The sequence below is a fragment of the Felis catus genome, chromosome B1 (assembly GCF_018350175.1).
Source record: "Felis catus isolate Fca126 chromosome B1, F.catus_Fca126_mat1.0, whole genome shotgun sequence".
Classification (NCBI taxonomy): Eukaryota; Metazoa; Chordata; class Mammalia; order Carnivora; family Felidae; genus Felis; species Felis catus.
In genome coordinates this window covers 133,843,145-133,861,894 of record NC_058371.1, presented here as the reverse complement: position 1 = coordinate 133,861,894, position 18,750 = coordinate 133,843,145, and the positions used below count along the sequence as shown (strand labels likewise).

Here is an 18,750-nt window from a genome sequence, read left to right as displayed (position 1 = left end):
AGAAAGTGAAACAGCCTCATTTCTGATATGGAGAAAGTTTTAGTCGCCTAGAAAGAAGATCAAACCAGTCACACAACATTCCCTTAAGCCAAAGCCTAATCCAAGCACAGCCCCAATTCTCTTCAATTCTCTGAAGGCTAAGAGTGGTGAAGAGTCTGAAGAAGAAAGTTGGAAGCTAGTAGAGGTTCATGAGGTTTAAGAAAGGAAGCCATCCCTATAACTTAAAGTGCAAAGTGAAGCAGCAGTGCTAATGTAGAAGCTGCAACAAGTTATCTAGAAGATCTAGCTAAGATTACTAAAGGTGTTTTCACTAAACGGATTTTCAATGTAGACAAAACAGACTTCTATTGGAAGAAGATGCCATCTAGGATTTTCATAGCTAGAGAGGAATAGTCAATGCCTGACTTCAAAGCTTCAAAGGACAGGCTGACTCTCTTGTTAGGGGCCTGAGGCAGCTGGTGACTTTAAGTTGAAGCCAATGCTCACTGACCATTCTGAAAATCCTAGGACCCTTAAAAATTAGAAATCTAATCTGCCTGTACTTTCAATGAAACAACAAAACCTGGATGATAGCAAATCTATTTACAATATGGTTTACTGAGTGTTTAAGCCCTCTGTTGAGACCTACTTGCTCAGGAAAAAAGATTCCTTTCAAAATATCACTGCTTATTGACAGTGCACCTGGTCACCCAAGAGCTCTGATGGAGATGTACAAGATTAATGTTGTTTTCATGACTGCTGACACAACATCCATTCTGCAGCCCATTAGCCAAGGAGTGATTATGACTTTCAAGTCTTATTATTTAAGAAATACATTTTGTAAAGCTTATAGCTGCCATAGATAGTGATTCCCCTGATGGATCTGGGAAAATACGTTGAAAACCTTCTGGAAAGTATTCACCTTTCTAGATAGCATTAAAAACATACATGATTCATGGGAAAAGGTCAAAACATCAACATTAATAGTAGTTTGGGAGAAGTTGATTCCAACCCTAATGGATGACTTTGAGGAGTACAAGTGGAGGAAGTAACTGCAATTGTAGTGGGAATAGCAAAAGAACTAGAATTGTAAGTGGAGCCTGGGTGTGACTGAATGGTTGCAATCTCATGATAAAACTTTAACAGATGGGGAGTTGCTTCTTATGGATAAGCAAAGAAAGTGGTTCCTTGAGATAGAATCTATTGGTGAAGATGCTGTGAAGATTGTCAAAATGATAACAAAGGATTTAGAATATTACATAAATGTAGTTGATAAAGCGGCAACAGGGTTTGAGAGGATTGACTCCAGTTTTTAAAGTTCTACAGTGCTATCAAACAGCAATCCATGCACAGAGAAGTTATTTGTGAAAAAGAGTCCATCAATGTGGCAAATTTCACTGTTGTCTTATTTTGAGAAACTGCCACAGTCACCCCAACCTTTAGCAACCACCCCCTTGATCACTCAGCAGCCATTATTATCAAGACAAGACTCTCTACCAGCAAAAAGATTACAACTCACTGAAAGTTCAGATGGTAGTTAGCATTTTTTTAAGCAATAAAAATTTTAAGTTAAGGGTTTTTTTTTTTTTTTTTTAGATATAATGCTATTGTACACTTAATAGGCTACAGTGTAAACATAACTTTGATCTTCACTGGGAAACCAAAAATTTCATTTGACTTACTTTATTGTAATATTTGCTTTATCCATGGTGGTCTGGAACTGAACCTGTAGTATCTGTGAGGTGTGCCTATAACATGCCCCTCATTTCCTTCTGAGTCCTCACCAGCAGCATCCAGATTAAGATCCAGATGTTTATTAAAAATCTATTCAATGTAAGTTAGGCTTTCCCTATCACACTTCTGAAAATTCTTGTAGTTTCTGCCCAATATCTAATTCCAAAGCCACTCTCACATTTTTATTGTTAATGCAGCATCCCAAATCCAGGTACCACAATCTGTGTTAGTTTCCTGTTGCTGTGTAACAGATTACCAGCTTAAAATTTTGCAGCTTAAAGCAACACAAATTTATGATTTTACATTTCTTTGGTCAGGAGTCTGGGTACAGATTAGCTGGTTCCCCTTTTCAAGATATCACCAGACTGAAATCAAGGTGTCAGCTGAGACTACAGTATCATTTAAGGCTCAGAGTCCTATGTGAAACTCATTGGTTATTGTTAGAATTCAGTTCCTTGTGATTGTAGGGCCATTTTCTCTCTGGTTGTTGGGTGGAGTACACTGTCCATTCCTAGAGGCCACCCTTTGGTCTTTGCTGTGTGTCCCCTACATAGGCAGTCATAACATGAAAGGAATATTGAGGGCAATCTCAAAGTTCTGCCTACCAAAGTAATTTGTTTATTACAATATAAAGGACAAGTATTATTTTTTTCTTGGTCTTTTATGCTTCATACATATTGGTTTCCTTTAATGGCTGACCACTCTGATACGCTTTAAGTCGACATTTCTTGAAGAAGACTAGCAAATACTCTAAAGCAATGATCTTATCAAGACTCAGTAGGTGGGGAGGAGGGGTGATATAGAACCCCTGCTCAAAACTGAAATTCTACCACTACATTACTTTCTGTTGGTAACTCTCAGTTGGTGAGAAGAAATGTAACGTTGAAATTAGGGATTTTTCCTTCCATTTTACTTCTCTCCTAAGTTTAAATGACATATAGAGAGTGAAGAATTCCACAGTTTTTCTTCTTGTTTTTTGAAGCTGTCGTCTGAAAGCAGGGAACAGGCATATATGATTTCTATTTAGATAAGTGGTTGACATGAACCAGAGGCCCAGAAAGGCAATTTAGACTTGTGTTTGTTTTAGTTTCTCTTCTCTCACTGGAAAAATGTAATGGAAAAGTTGACAAATATTAAGCACTACTCCAACTTCAATAAAAATGTTTAGACACATGCTGTTTTCTATCTTGAGGCAACATCCAATTAAAATTTCACTGAGTTTTATCTTTTTCTCCTTAAAATCCCAATTCTTCCTCAGTCTTTCCTAACTATATTAGGCAATAATGCTTTTTCTCTACTACCTGATCTATCTATACCTACACCCTAATAGAAAGAAATAGTATTTTTTTAATTAGCTTTTAGTCTTCTAGAGTTATAATAGTGCTTTTATTGTTTCCACTTCGTATATATCGGTCTTGGTGTTGACCATTCTAGATTAATAGATAAAAGAAATACTTTCACATGATTTAGCATGTCCTCTAACTACTGTAATTATCATTTTGGATTTAAATGCTTAGGAAATTAGAAGTTAAGAGAAAAACAACGGATTGCTATCTTGAGTAATGGATTTTTAAAACAATTGTGTTATCAGTTCACAAATTCTAATTTCAATAACAGATATCTAAGTGGCATCTTAGATACGCTTTGGCTGTTTGAGGAGGGAAGATCTTAGACTTTAGCCATAGAATTTGGTTTCGTTAGCCTTACAGCTTTTTTTTTTTTTTTTTTTTTTTTTAAATAGGAGAAGTTTCCTTTTAGAAAACACATCTCTTTTGTTTTTTGTTTTATCAAAGCATGTGTTACCTGAAGTTGGGGCTTGTTTTTTTCTGACAATAAAAAAACATTCAGACAGCTTCATGGGACAAAGAAAGGCAGTGCTGTCTCACTTTTGTCATGTTTAGTTTGTTTTTTCTCTTGTAAACAGCATTGTTGAGGCATAATTGACATATTTATAAAAAACTATACATATAAAGGACACAATTTAGTAAGTTATGAAATACAGATGCATCTGTAAAACTCATCATCACAGTAAAGGTAATGAACATATCCATCATCTCCAGACATTTTCTCTTGTCCCTTAATAATCACTACCACATGCTTCTCCAAAGAGCAATGCCATCCTCAGGCAACTGAACTATTTTCTCTAACTATAAATTAGTTTGCATTTTCTATAATTTTTTACATGTGTAATCATAAATTATATACTTTTTTTGTCTAGCTTCCTTTATGCAACATGATTATTTCGAGATTCATGTTGTGTTCATTCCTCTTTATTGCTGATTAATAATCCATTGTAGAAATACACTAAATTTGTTTATCCATTTACTTGTTGATAGACATTTGCTTGTTTCCAGGTTTTGGCTTTTACAAATAAAGCTGCAATGAAGATTTGCATATAAGACTTCATATACATATGTGGTTTAATTTCTATTGGGTAAATACCTTGGAGTGGAATGACTAGACCATATGGTTGACTTAAATTTAATTTTTTAAGAAACTTTCACCAAATATTTTTCCAAAGGGTACCATTTTACATTCTCACTAGCCATTGTTCTAGTTCCTTGTCATCTTTGTCAATACTTAGTATGGACAGTCTTTTTCATTTTAGCCATTCTGATAACTATGTAACAATGTCTCATTGTTCTAATTTTCATTTTCTTAATGACTAATGATGTTGAGTATCTTTTCATATGCTTATTTGCCATCCAGATATTTTCTTTGACAAAGTGTGTATTCAGATATCTTGCCTATTTTTTTTAAGTGGGATTGTTTCCCATTATTGACTTTTGACAATGCTTTATATATTCTGAATAAAAATCTTTTATCAGCTATGTGATCTGCAAATATTTCCCTTTAATTTGTGGCTTTTCCCCCCATTCTTTTAGCAGTTCTTTTCAAGAAGCAGAGGTTTCAAATTTGATAGATTCTAATTTATCATTTTTTTTCTTCTAAGGATCAAACATTTGATATTGTATTTAAGAAAACTTTATGTAACCCAGGATGATTTTCTGAGTTAATTGATTTTTTTTCCTAACTTTGAAAAAATGGCCTCTGGGGTATTATTGTATGCAAAAAAGATTATTAAAATTATTTTTAAATTTTTATTAAATTAAAAATTCTAAAACCTAGTTCTTAAGCTTCTAAGTCAATTTAATTACTTTATTGTAGAAAAATTTAAGTCACTTTCAAGGAGTTATTTAATTGGGTATATAATTTTAAAACTTTGTTAATTAAACTTTTTAAAAAAATTTTAAGCTTCATTCATATTTTTAAATATTAAATAAATATTAAATAAAAAATTTTAAGTATTTCAGTTGTCTGACAAAAAAATCATCTTCCTGATTATTTAAATAAATCTGATGAATGAAAACTTACAAGTATGCTAAGATTGATTTCTTTTATATGTTCCAGTGGTATTTGTTTTTTTTTTTTTTTTTTAATTTTTTTTTTCAACGTTTTTTATTTATTTTTGGGACAGAGAGAGACAGAGCATGAACGGGGGAGGGGCAGAGAGAGAGGGAGACACAGAATGGGAAACAGGCTCCAGGCTCCGAGCCATCAGCCCAGAGCCCGACGCGGGGCTCAAACTCACGGACCGCGAGATCGTGACCTGGCTGAAGTCGGATGCTTAACCGACTGCGCCACCCAGGTGCAGTGGTATACCACCCCGTTCCAGTGGTATTTGATACATTTTAAAATACAAGTCTGAACTCATTTTCTCAATTACATTATTTAAATTGATATGAAAGACCAGATCTATTATTCTAACTGACCTATTTCTCCTAAATATTAGAAACACCTAAAATACCAAATATGTACAGATTCTTTAATTTAAAAAAAATACTATTATATGGGCTTGCATCTCTTAAACTTTTTATAAACTTCATTGTGAATCTTTTGGATCAAAAGATACTTATAATTTTGGAGGTTGCCTTCTCAACTCATTATGATTTCTTTTATTTTCTTTTTTTTATGTTTATGTATTTATTTTGAGGGAGAGCTTGAGTGAGCAGGGGAAGGGCAGAGAGAGGGAGAGACAGAGAGAATCCCAAGCAGGCTCTGCACTGTCAGCACAGAGCTCGTCACAGGGCTCGATCCCATGAACTGTGAGATCGTGACCTGAGCCGAAATCAAGAGTTAGATGCTTAACTGACTAAGCCACACAGGTGCCTCTCATTATTGTGTCTTAAAGGCCAACGAAGTCCTTAGCTAGGATGGTGAGTAGATCTTTGCCCACACAAAGAGCTCTGTAGTGGCACACACAGAGCTCTATTTTATAGTTGTTTTGTTCTTAAAATAGGGTAATCTTGTAGCCCTATTTCCTTAGAATCAATTTAAACAAACCTAATTCATTAGTCTAACCCCAGACGGATTGTTACATGTCTTGATTGGATTCAGTTAATCTGTTTACTATTTCAATCTTTTTGGAAACACTTTTCTATGCTTCCTATTTTTGAGTGCCACAAATCCCTCAGGATTAAAATGACATCTGTTAGAATCCTTCTGTGGCTTTTCTGACTGGGCACAGTTTTAAGGTCATGACCTAATATTTGTGTTAACCAAAAACACAAAGATTCTGGTTATGTAATATAATTAATTTTTCTTACTTGAAAATCTTCCCTTAACCTTCATTATCATGTAGCCTACCACATTCAAGGAAACAAGTAAATAATACAGTTATGTTAATTGTAAAACAGAACCTCTTTGATGGTAAAATAATGCCAGTCATACATCTGTACCCCAAGTTGTCTAGTACTGTGTCTAAAGGAAACAACTGAAGTTAATACACATCTAAGAATTTTCATGACAAATTGTTTCCGTCATCTATTGGTTGACTTCAAGCTTTTTTTCCTCCACTTTTCCACTTTTTATTTATTTTTTATTTGCATTCTTCTTCTACTTCTGCATTTCTTTCATTCCCTTGTCTTCTTTCAAAAATTTTTTTTACATTTTTTATTTTATTTTTGAGAGAGAGACAGAGACAGAGCACAAGTGGGGGAGGGACAGAAAGAGAGGGAGACACAGAATCCAAAGCAGGCTCCAGGCTCCAGGCTCCAAGCTATCAGCACAGAGCCTGATGCGGGGCTCAAACCCGCAAACTGTGAGATCATGACCTGAGCCGAAGTCAGTTGCTTAACCGACTGAGCCACCCAGGTGCCCCTCCCTTGTCTTCTTTCAGAGATAGTGATATGGAAAGCCATAGTAAAGGTGAATAAAAATAGAGAAAACTGATAAGGATAATGATGGCAATTGTCAAACATGGTGATGGTAGATAATTTTAAATTATAGTGTTGTTTGATTTTTAGAAAGCTGTTTTAGCAATACATTAAGTTTTGAGATTGGATGATTTGAGGGGCGAGGCAGTTTTAAAAGGTCTTAAGCTTTTTTTCTAGCAAGCTGTAAATTAAAAATATCAAATCTATTTTGTTAGCTATATAATATTGCTTTCAAAAATAGTGTTCCTTCTATGTTTTGAAGTTCTAACGAGTTCCAGCTAGAGATGCATAGAGATCCTACTTCACTGAATAGACAAATACTTCCTAATAAAAATTAACAGGAGACTAATATATAATTCAGCCTGATTGAGTCAAACAACAGAAGTATAATCAGTAATCTTTATAAGACAAATCAAGCACTGAAAAATTCTGTTGTGTTCAGAAGTTACTTTTACTTTTTCATTTTCTTATAGGAAGTAATTATGTATTTATTATGGTGATTTTCTTTCTTTTTTTTTAATTTAAATTCTAGTTAGTTAACATACAGTACAATATTGGTTCCAGGAGTAGAATTCAGTGATTCATCACTTACATACAATACCCAGTGCTCATCACAGCATATGCCTTCCTTAGTGCCCATCACCCATCTAGCCCATCTCCCACCACCTTCCTCCATCAACCTGTAGTTTGTTCTCTATCATTAAGAGTCTCTTGTGGTTTGTTTCTCTCTCTTCTAGCCCTGCCTTTCCCATATGTTCATCTGTTTTGTTTCTTAAGTTCCACATATGAGTGAAATTATATGGTATTTGTCTTTCTCTGATTGACTTATTTTGCTTAGCCTAATACATACTAGCTCCATCCACATCATTGCAAATGGCAAGATTTCATTCTTTTTGATGGCTGAGTACTATTCCATATTATATATATATATATATATATATATATATATATATATATATATACATAAACACCACATCTTCTTTTTCATTTCATTAGTCAATGGACTTTAGGGCTCTCTCCATAGTTTGGCCATTATTGAAGAAAATAATTATGTTTTAAAAACCAATTTCTTTAAAACTAAGTATAAACCTGTATCTTAAGTTTTAGAACTTTGTATATGATACAGATCATTTGCTTTACAATGGAATGCATAAGGTGTAATCATAAGCAACTTATTTTGTCTCCTTCCTTCCTTCCTTCCTTTCATGAGGGAAGTTCTTCTCTTGCCTCTATGTAGAAATTCAAGTCCATAATTCTCTCCTTACAGTCACTTAAGAACTACAGTCACTCAAGTTGAAAATACAAGGTCAATTCCATCATTAAAAATGCCTAGTCAGTATATTCATCAACACTTGAGTCTTCATTCAAAGCTATTCCTTCCCATAGCTACAATTAGCTATAGGCGGGAGGCAATGTGCTTAGCTTCTCCTTTTGTTACTTATCTCCTCACCCACTTGCAAGTTGCTTTATCTGACCCAATTAGGATTTAAACTGGGGGAAGGAAGAAAGATAGAGAGGCAAATAATTTTTTTTGCCTGACTTGTAACTCATTTTGAGCTTGATATGTGCTTAAGGCTAACTGTTTCTCTTATATGTACTTTAGTGTGTTCTTCAGAGACCTTCACTGGAGCTGTACTTTCTGTGACACTTCAAAATATGATCCCTTCTACTAGCCAGTACCTAATTCTTCTTCTGCTTCCTTCTCCTTCTCCTGTCTTCCTACCCCCTCATCCTTCCTGTTCATCCCTCCTACCCCTCTCCCACCTTTCCCCTCCTGGTGGTACTCTGGGAACCACAGGAGGTACCCTAAGTAGGATTACTTTTTTTAGACAGCTTTACTGAGATATAATTGACATACCATAAAATTTACCCTTATAAAATTTAAAAAGTTTTTAGTATAGGTACAGAGTTGTGCAACCATTGCCACAACCTAAATTTCATAACATTTTCATCTGGGTAGAATTTTGTTAGCTCCAAGCTGTTTATACCCCACCCCAAATACAGCATGCTTCCTCACTCTGAGTCTTGTATGCTCTCTCCTCTCTGGCTGCTGTCTCAGAGTGACAGCCAAAACCTGTAGATTCCTGAAGTATCAGGCACCAGTCTATGGTGTCCTCCTTTTGGTGAACTCCCTAACACTGGGGAAGCGCTCCTGGGGCTTCCATTGAGGCCTCTTTTGCTGGCTAGATGTTAAACAAAGGCACCTTCCTGCATCCCTTCTACTTTGAGGGAGACATGAAAATCAGTACAACTATCTTCAAAGAAATTCCTCATATGTAATGTTCTCTGTACTCTTTATACCTTATGTGTAGGCTTTAGAGCTATCTAACCAGTTCTCAGACATATTACTTTGGAAATTTGCTGCAGGGTAGACTTACTCACAAATCCTGTTGGGTATCTGATTCCTAATAGTATCTTGACGCATCTGTTGAAACTTCCAATTCAATACGGTATTTTACGTAGAAGATAATAACTCCTATCTCTTAGAAAGGAATGAAGCTCATTATTTTTTAAAAAATAAATATGCTGCCATTTAATAAAGTGAATATGAAATTGAGAGTTTTTTGGGGGAAGAGGTGTTTGAATAAATAATCACTTCTATACAAGCTAAATAAAAATGACTTTGGCTTTTTCTAAACAATCTTCTGTCTTCCCTTTTAACTACCACATTGTTGCACTTAAGTACACACCCCTCAAGGTAGACTCTAAGCATAAAATGCTATAGTAAATATTTGAAAAGAAAAGTAACAGGACAAGGCTGACCTCATTTGTAGCTGGAGTTGCTTTTTTTTCAGTCTGGGTTAAAGTATCATAAATGTAATTTAAAAGAAAATGTTAGCTATTCTTGTTAGTTGAGTAAACAAAATCAACTTTTCTCTAAAACAGCTGTTTTTTGTTGGTTAATTTTAAAATTTAATGGTTATAATTACAGAAAATTAGCATTTAACATTTTTCACTCCCTCTAGCTTCTTTGCTAAACCCGTCTGCTTCTACCTACCAGTAGATACACATTATGCTCAAATTGGTTAGTTTGGATAGAAATCTTAGTGATCATTGTAAGGAATAATTTTCTTTTCAAGGAATGTCAATGTAGGACACTTTATATAGATGATATCGACTCCCCCCACCCTCTGCCTTCATAACGAAAATAGAATTATTGAACACCGTAGAAAACCTTAAAATTTATTAATATTATCACCCACTTAATTTAATGCCATTGAAAAAGATTGTCCCTACAAAAATGTCACCACAGAGTCAACCTCCTGATTTTTTATTAATTCAGCCTCTACAGAGTTAGATTACAAAGCATGTTTACAGGAATAACCCTTTTCCTTGCCATAGCCACCCCAAAATGGCAATGTTGTTACTATTATTATTACTCCCATGTCATGGATAGAAAACTGAGGTTAGAGGTGAAATGGTCTTTTTGGCGCAAATGGTAAGTTGGCAGCAAAGTTGGGTCTGGAAGTAGTTAAGTCCATCAGTGAAAAATTTTATAGTTATACTGTATATATTGAAGATGTAGAAATCAATTAGTGAGTAGAAGAAATGTGTTCCATCTTATTTCAGCTTCATGCACCATGGCTGTAGGAGCTCTTCTCTACTCTTTTTTACCTGGGATGGATAGGATGAAGCCTGGAAGTGTAATCTGAAAGGCCTTCAGTTCTGCTCTGATTTAATCATCCACACTTTGGTGCCTCCTGGTACCTTCAAGTCTCTCTCTTCTGCCATGAAATAGTCACCACCTATTTTCCATTTCAGGCTCTGAAGCTGATCCTGTTGGGCTAGGGCAAGTAGTTATTTTGAGATTTTTTTCCCTCTAATTCTTTTATCCTCCATGAGTTGAAGCTGTAGGATTATGTTTAGATTAAAGGCCATATTGAGAAATTAGGTAGATAGGAACCTCAGTCTCTCATCACTGATGTAGAACTTTCACCACTACAAACGCAGTGCAAGTTGATGATATGTACCCCTTCTGTTTCCTTTGTTTCTTAGGTAATATGCACGTGTCACTAGCTGAGGCCCTGGAGGTTCGGGGTGGACCTCTGCAGGAGGAAGAAATATGGGCTGTATTAAATCAAAGTGCTGAAAGTCTCCAAGAATTATTCAGAAAAGGTAAGTTTTTTTTTGTTTTTCTGGGGTGTTTGTTTGTTTGTTTTTCTGTTTGTTTGTTTTTTTTAATCAGGTAGCTGAAAAGGGCAAAGTATAGAAGGAATACTTCCCCTTATCTTTCTTTGGGCTAAAAAAAGCTCAGATATCTGAGCTTCAATATCTGAGAACATCTTCTATGTCCCTGATACTGCGCTAGGTGCTGAAAGTATAATGGTGATCAAAACCAAAAACATTCCCTGTCTGGAGCTTGTAATCCAGTGTAGAAAATAACTATTAGTAAAATACTTATATAAACAAATGTGAAAAATGGAACCATGACAACGGCTACAAAGGAGGGGATTCAGTGACTCTATGAAAACCCGTAATAGGTTTGACCTGGTTATGGGGAAGAAAAGGAAGGTTCCCTGAATAAGTCATCTCTGAGCTAAGACTGAAAGAAAATAAGTTAACCATATGAGAAGGAGGGGGAAAGGTTTCTGGCAAAGGGGATAATATGTGCATCCCTGTAACTCTAAATTGGGTTAATGTGGACCGAATAACTAACTAGTTTGGTGCTTCCCTGTAGAGACAGTCACCTGGTCCAAATGACTGTGTAGCATTTTGGAGCTAGAAAAGTTAGGGAGTCACTCTTTGTCCAAATACATTTAATACTATACTGAAAGTGTCCACGTGAAGACTTTGAAAATGGTGTTTGCCATCCATTCACTCCACATGGCCAACTCCTATTTAGAATAGTAAAGATACCAAGCTTCATCTAAAAGAATTAAACTTTAAAATTGATTTGCATGATATAATCAGGCACAGTAAACATTAGAGAAATGGGGGTAGATTTGAGTGTATAGTAGTTCTCAAAGTATGGTCTCTGGATGAGGAGCATCGGCATCACCTGAAGCTGGTTAGAAATGCAAATAATGCAGACCCACACTAGACCTACTGAATAAGAAACTCTAGGGGTAGAGCCCAGCAATTTGTGTTTAACAGGTCCTTGTTTAACAGGTCCTTAAGGATATTCTAAAACGTGTGTTAAAATTTGAGTCATTATACAGTGGAATTGCTAAAGACATGAGCCATGGGAACCTTTTGGAAGGTGTAGGGGTAACCGCTGATTGAGTGTAGGAAGGCCTAGAGAAGAAAGGAAGAATTTTGGGGACAGATGGTAAAGCTTTGTTATTGTTGCTCTTATTTTCTAACCCTGGGACAGGGATTTAAAATAGTGTTACGACCCACCTAATTCTGCTAGAACCTAGATGTTTGAAGATGTTTAGTTAGGATTAATCTAAAGAAAATGTATTCATTTTCTCTAATGCCGCTTACCTAAAATCTAGCTATGTTAAGTAGACCTTGTTGTTTTGTTTGCTTCATTTTAATTTTGGGGAAAATTTGGAAGTATAGACACTCTGGAATATAGAGCGGTAACCATGCTCCATAGATGCTGTTGAAGGAAGGGTATGTTGGTGACATTCCTTAGTTAATTAACAAAAGTCAATTTAATATTTAAGAAACAGTTCTTGCTTGTGAGGTAGATCCTCTTACTTGCATGGAAGATCCCAATAAACAGAGGATGAGACTATTGCCCTTAAGGATTCATTCAGATCAGACAGATGCATGTGAAGAGTTTACTACTTCAAAACTGTGCCAAATGAGTGATTGGGATGATAAGTACTACAGATGTTCAAAGGAAGGAGAGATAATACCTCTTTTTATTATAGTAATGGCAGGATCACTGCCCTGTCCATGATTCATGCAATATAAAGCATCTTCCACATTGTGAATGCTTAAGGAGTTTTCTTCTTTCAAATTTTGAAATGTTAATAAAGGTTTTAATGTCTGAATATAAAGTACTTGTAATTAAGATACAATTATTGCATAACATATTGGCATATTACAGAGAAGAGACTTACTGGATGTATTATAAAATTAATTGTGAGGCAGTTATATTTTAAACACTGTTCAGTGGGGGCTGGTTACCGTAGGGCCTTCAGTTCAATTCACAGGGTAACATCAGTAATAGAGAGAAATTGCATTTGGCTTCTTTGGCAGTCTGGGAATTGCCAACTATTATATTTGCCAACTGGGAAATTTGTACTTCTTTGGAGGAAATTTATACTTATTTGATTTAGTTTATCTGAAATCTCTGTAGTTTTTCATTCCTCGTTTTGATAGCACAATGTCTTTTTGGCACAAGTTCATCACCTGTTATAACAAATTGAAATAAAATAATTATTAGTTTGCTTATTTTGTGAATGAATGGTGTTGGTCTTGGTTTTCTATTAGACACCCTTATGAATATAAAACTAAGAATGGTGGAGGGTGGAAGCAAGTAAAATACAATGGTCTTTAAGAAGTTTGTTTTTCTAAAATGTATTTTCTCGGTTTTATCTTTCTGTGTCTATTACGTAAACCTTAGTTTTGGCTCTTTTGGCATTTTTTCTTCTTGAACTTGTATATTGCTCCTATGTCATTTTCAGTATGTAAGTGCAAGTTTGCATTCTTATGAATACAAGGCTGGAAATAAACATTTCTGCTGGGGGATTATTGAACACAAATCAAGAAAATGTTGTTTCTTTATCTTTTTGAGCCTCTTAGCAATTTAAGTCTTTTAGACTTTTTTAAAACAAAATGTTTGTGGCTGTTATTCAAGAATAATGATATCTAAGCATGACCTTATTGAAAGACACCATATGTAAATGAGTTTCTCTTCAGAGGAGGAAAAATGTAAAACTTTATTATTAAAATGTGCAATCTATGTTGACTATTTCTTAAAATTTTTTGAGATTTTTTTGTGGCCTTGCATATGGTCTATTTTGTAAAAATATTCTGTGGGAACTTGAAAGGAATATATATGTTCTATTTCTAGGATACAAATTAAGTTGGTTAATATTCATGCTTTTAAATTTTTTCTGTAACCATAATTAACTTTTCTCTGTTTGAGTTTATTTTTATTTATTTTGAGAGAGACAGAGTGTGTGCCCACGCAAGCCCGGGAGGGGCAGAGAGAGAAGGAGACAGAATCTTAAGCAGACTCCATGCTGTCAGCGCAGAGCCTGACACAGGGCTCAGACTCACAAACCGTGAGATCATGACCTGAGCCAAAGTCAAGAGTCGGCCACTTAACTGACTCAGACACCCAGGCGCTCCCATAATTACTTAAAAAAAAATTTTTTTTTTACATTTATTTATTTTTGAGAGACAGAGAGACAGAGCATGAGCAGGGGATGGGCAGAGAGAGAGAGACACACACACACACAGAATCTGAAGCAGGCTCCAGGCTCCGAGCTGTCAGCACGGAGCCCAACGTGGGACTTGAACCCACAAACCGTGAGACCTGAGCCGAAGTCGGACATTTAACCGACTGAGCTACCCAGGCGCCCCTCCCATAATTACTTTTTATACTTAATCTGTCAAATTCATAGAGATAGTTAAAATCTCCCATTATAGTAATATCTATGCCTGTCTTCTTACTACTGCCAACATGTGTTTTCATGTTATTTTGTATGGTACATATAATGGCTAATGACTAATTTAAATGGACTGAATATTTTATCAATATAAAATAAGGCTTTTTTTCCCCTTTTTACTACTTATTGACTGAAATTCTATCTGGTCTGCTCTTAATATTGCTACATCTTCCTTTTCCTCACCATTTACCTAGTATATCTTTTTTCCTTCTTTATTTTCAGACTGTCTGTATTGCAATTTAGGTATCACTTATAAATAGTAGACAGCTAGATTTTATACTTTTTTTGCTATTTTTTAATTAGGAAATTAAATGTGGCCAGTGAAATGAAAGTTCTGGAAGAATTTCGTTAAGGGTCCTTCCATACTATGACTTTCTACTTGTGTGCTTCTCAGTCCACTTTATAAATTGATTGGGAGGCATAGCTAATGCCAGAAAATAGATATCCATTTAAGATTTTAGCTTTTACATCATGGATGAACTCATGCAAGACTCAGTGGTCCTAGATAATGAAAAAACAATTCCATTCTCATGTGCATTCTAGATAATCTTTAGAACTGAAATTATTGCTGCCTTGGAAAATTTAGTTTACAATTTTATTAGTTCCCCAAGACTGTGATTTTTTATTCTTAGTTATAGAACTGTTGCTCTTTGAAGAAACCAGATGTTTTGAATCTAAGGGATTTCAAAGTATTAGGGTGGATGATTGGTTGTTGCTAAAGTTGCTGCTTCATGACTAATCAGAGGAAAAGAGACAATCTTCCTTTATGAATCAAAGATATAAATCCCTTTATATGTAGTCATTTCTGGTTCCCTATTTATTAAGTAATAATTAGTGAAGTTAGTAAATTAGTTACAAAGATAATAAAATAAAGCATTTTGATAAAGTGCTAAAAAACAAACATTCACTGTCTAAATAAAAACATTCAAAGAGTTACCAGCAAGTATCTTTAGAAAATTAAGAAGACTATGTTATATTTCATATTCTTTTTGGGAAACAAATCTGAATAAGGTTGCAGAGAGCAGGGCATATAGACTCCTTTGGCTCTATTTCATGTAAACACTTGCTTATTATATGCAAGAGTGAAAATACATTACAACAGATATCTGGGACAAATATCAAATAAACTTCTCTGTTCTTATTGAAAAGTGTTTAAAAATTAGAGTTTTGGAATACCTTTTTTAAAAAGTCTTATGAGAGAATTGCCTATTATTTTATTATCAAAATTAAGTGAAATATTAGGTTTGTTATTTTTTGTTGTTCTGTGGAATTGCTTTCATGAATAAATACTTTCAGGGAAATTTTCTTGCTACTAAAAATGAAAAATAACATACCAGAAACATATAAACTTAGAACCACACATACATATGTTTTTTAATTTATGGAATCAAACTCTTTGAGCTGGAAAGATCTTAACCCATTTCACCTAATCATTTTTAGAGATAATGAAATAAGGCCCAGTTTAAATGACTTGTAAGAATATTGGCAGAGCAGAAATAATATAACTATTTTAAAATAAGTCATTGTGAGCAGTACCTATTTAAAGCCATAAAATTAATTCATGTATACATGACAGTAAAGTTTTAAAATTGATAACTTTCCTATGAGCATATCAACAGGATGTTTAGAGAAATAATATTAGATGACAAAAGTGGCATCACTTCAGATTCTACACATTTTAAAAGAATAATAAGGGAAAGTTATGACCAAAGGTATTGAAAAAATTGAAATGGAAATTGAAATTCAGTGCTGGAATTGAAATGCACACCTTATAGATAAAGAAGATGTATATATGTACAATGAAATATTACTCAGTCATCAGAAAGAATGAAATCTAGCCATTTGTAAGAAGTGGATGGAGCTGGTGTGTATTACACTGAGGTAAATAAGTCAGAGAAAGACAAACACCAATGATTTCATTAATGGGTGGAATTTAAGAAACAAAACAGAAGAACATATGGGAAGGGAGGAAAAAAGAGAGAGGGAAACAAACCATAAGAGACAGTTATGTTGGAGAACAAACTGAGGGTTGATGGAGGGAGATGAGTGGGAGAAGGGCTGGATGGGTAGTGGGTATTAAGGAGGGTACTTTTAATGAGCACTGGGTGTTGTGTGTAAGTGATTACTCAAACCAATAATGCACTATATGCTAACTAACTAGAAATTAAATAACAATTTGAAAAGAAAAAAATCACAATGGTATTGGATAGATCCATAGCAACATTGAATGCCCTATCACAATGGAGTGATGTCTTCAAATTACTGAGGAAGCATTCTTTCCAAGCCATATCATCAATCAAATGTAAGTATCAAATAAAGACATTTGCAAACATACAGTGTCTCAAAAAATGTACCTTCTATACACCATTTTTTAAAGAAGCTATTACAAAACAAAGGAACAAACAAATAAACAAAAATGGAAGACCCTGGGTTGAAGGTGCATGATATATGCTCAGCCGAGAAGTGAAGGTAAATCCTGGGCTGATAGCTGTTCAAAAATCCTAGAACATGTCTAATTTAAACAGCAGGAGAAAAGAAGCCTCCATTAAGATGTCTTTCAGGGAAAAAGAACTATGAATCATTTTCAGAGAGGTTTAACAATTCTTTGGAGGGTATAGGAAGGGCAGTGAAAATGAAGCAAATGACTACTAATCAGCCTTCTAAAGATATTTGATTTATTAATTTGTGTATACATATTGCTTTCATACAATATTAACTTTAAAATACTCGCACAAGAATGCAAAATGCAAAGATATCATTATATCACTGTATGTTATATCACAAAATTAAAAATAATCTAAATGTCCATCAGTAGGAGTATGATTATATTATGGTACTGCCAAATGAGAGATTACTATGTATCCTTTAAGAAGGAGAGAGAATCTGGATGTGTACTAAATGAGAGCTAGATATATGTTTAAAGGGGAAGAAGGGAACAGGTTCAAAACTTGGCTCCATAATGTGATCCTGTTTTTTTTAAAGTAAAAAAAAATTCTTCTAAATATATATTACCTTTAGACATTGAAAAACAAAAAATTGGGGAACTTTGGATTTTTACTTCCTAATTAAATTTTTTTGTATTGAATTGTTTATAATGAGGATGGCCTTTGTGTACTCACAAAAATCAACACAGATGAATTTTTACGAAGATTACTTTTGAGCATAGAAGTCAATTTTTCCATACTTTCATTTAACAAAATTCACTCATCAAACTATTGTGTTTGGTATTGGAGAGACAGAGATGACTAAAATATATTTTCTGTATTTAATTAAAAAAACAAAATGGACACCTTAAAAGACAAAAACTACCAAAGCCCATTCAAGAAAAGTAGATAACCTGGATTGCCCTATATCTATGAAGATGAATGGATGTATATTTTTAAATGTTCCACAAAGAAAACCCCAGGTCCACATTGCTCCACTAGAGAATTCTAAGAAGTTATAAAAGAAATAATAATAATTTTATATCAAACACTTGAAGAAAATTGAAGAAGATCAAATACTTTCCAACTAATTCTGTGAGGTCAACATTAATATCAGAATCAGATAAAGCCATTAGAGGAAATAAAACTGTAGACTAATATATCTCATGAATGTAGAAGCAAAACTTTTTAACAAAATTTTAACAAATTGAGTCCAATAATATATAAAAATGTTAATATATCATGACCAAGTAGATCCCAAAAATACAAGACTGGCTAACCATTCACAAATCAATCAGTGTAATTCATCATATTTATAAACTATAGAAGCAAAACCACATATTCATCTCAGTAGACGCAGGAAAAAAATTTAATAAAATCTAACATCCATTCCTGATTAAAAAAAACAAAAAACAAAACAAAACAAAAAAACCTCTCTGCCAACTGGAAATAGAAAAGAACTACTTCAACTTGATAAGGGAATCTACAAAAAACCTATCACTAACATCATACTTAATGGTGAAACAATGAATTTTCCCCCCCGAGATTATGAATAAGTCAAGGGTGTCTGCTATCATTACTTATACTGAACATTGTGCTCAATGTTCTAACCAATGCAATAAAGCAAGAAAAGAAATGGAAGGTATCTGGATTAGAAAGAGGTAAAACTATATTTGAAAACAACATGGTTATCTACATAGAAAATCTGATAGATCTACCAAAAAAGAAATGCATTAGAACTAATAAGTGACTTTAGTAAGTTACAGGACACAAGATTAATATACAAAAATGAATTGTATCTTTACATAGTAGCAATGAATAATCAGA

General features: G+C 34.3%; 1 protein-coding gene across 7 annotated transcripts in view; it reads left to right on the top strand.

Moving 5' to 3' along the window:
• PTPN13 (protein tyrosine phosphatase non-receptor type 13) overlaps positions 1-18,750 on the top strand; it is a 229,190-nt gene that overhangs the window by 45,191 nt on the left and 165,249 nt on the right. For all 7 annotated transcript variants that reach the window (XM_045056126.1, XM_045056128.1, XM_045056127.1 and 4 more), the window contains exon 2: positions 10,926-11,045. In XM_045056126.1, the coding sequence (XP_044912061.1) occupies positions 10,931-11,045 (115 nt within the window). In that variant the 5' untranslated portion in view covers positions 10,926-10,930. The remainder of the gene's footprint in view (positions 1-10,925; positions 11,046-18,750) is intronic.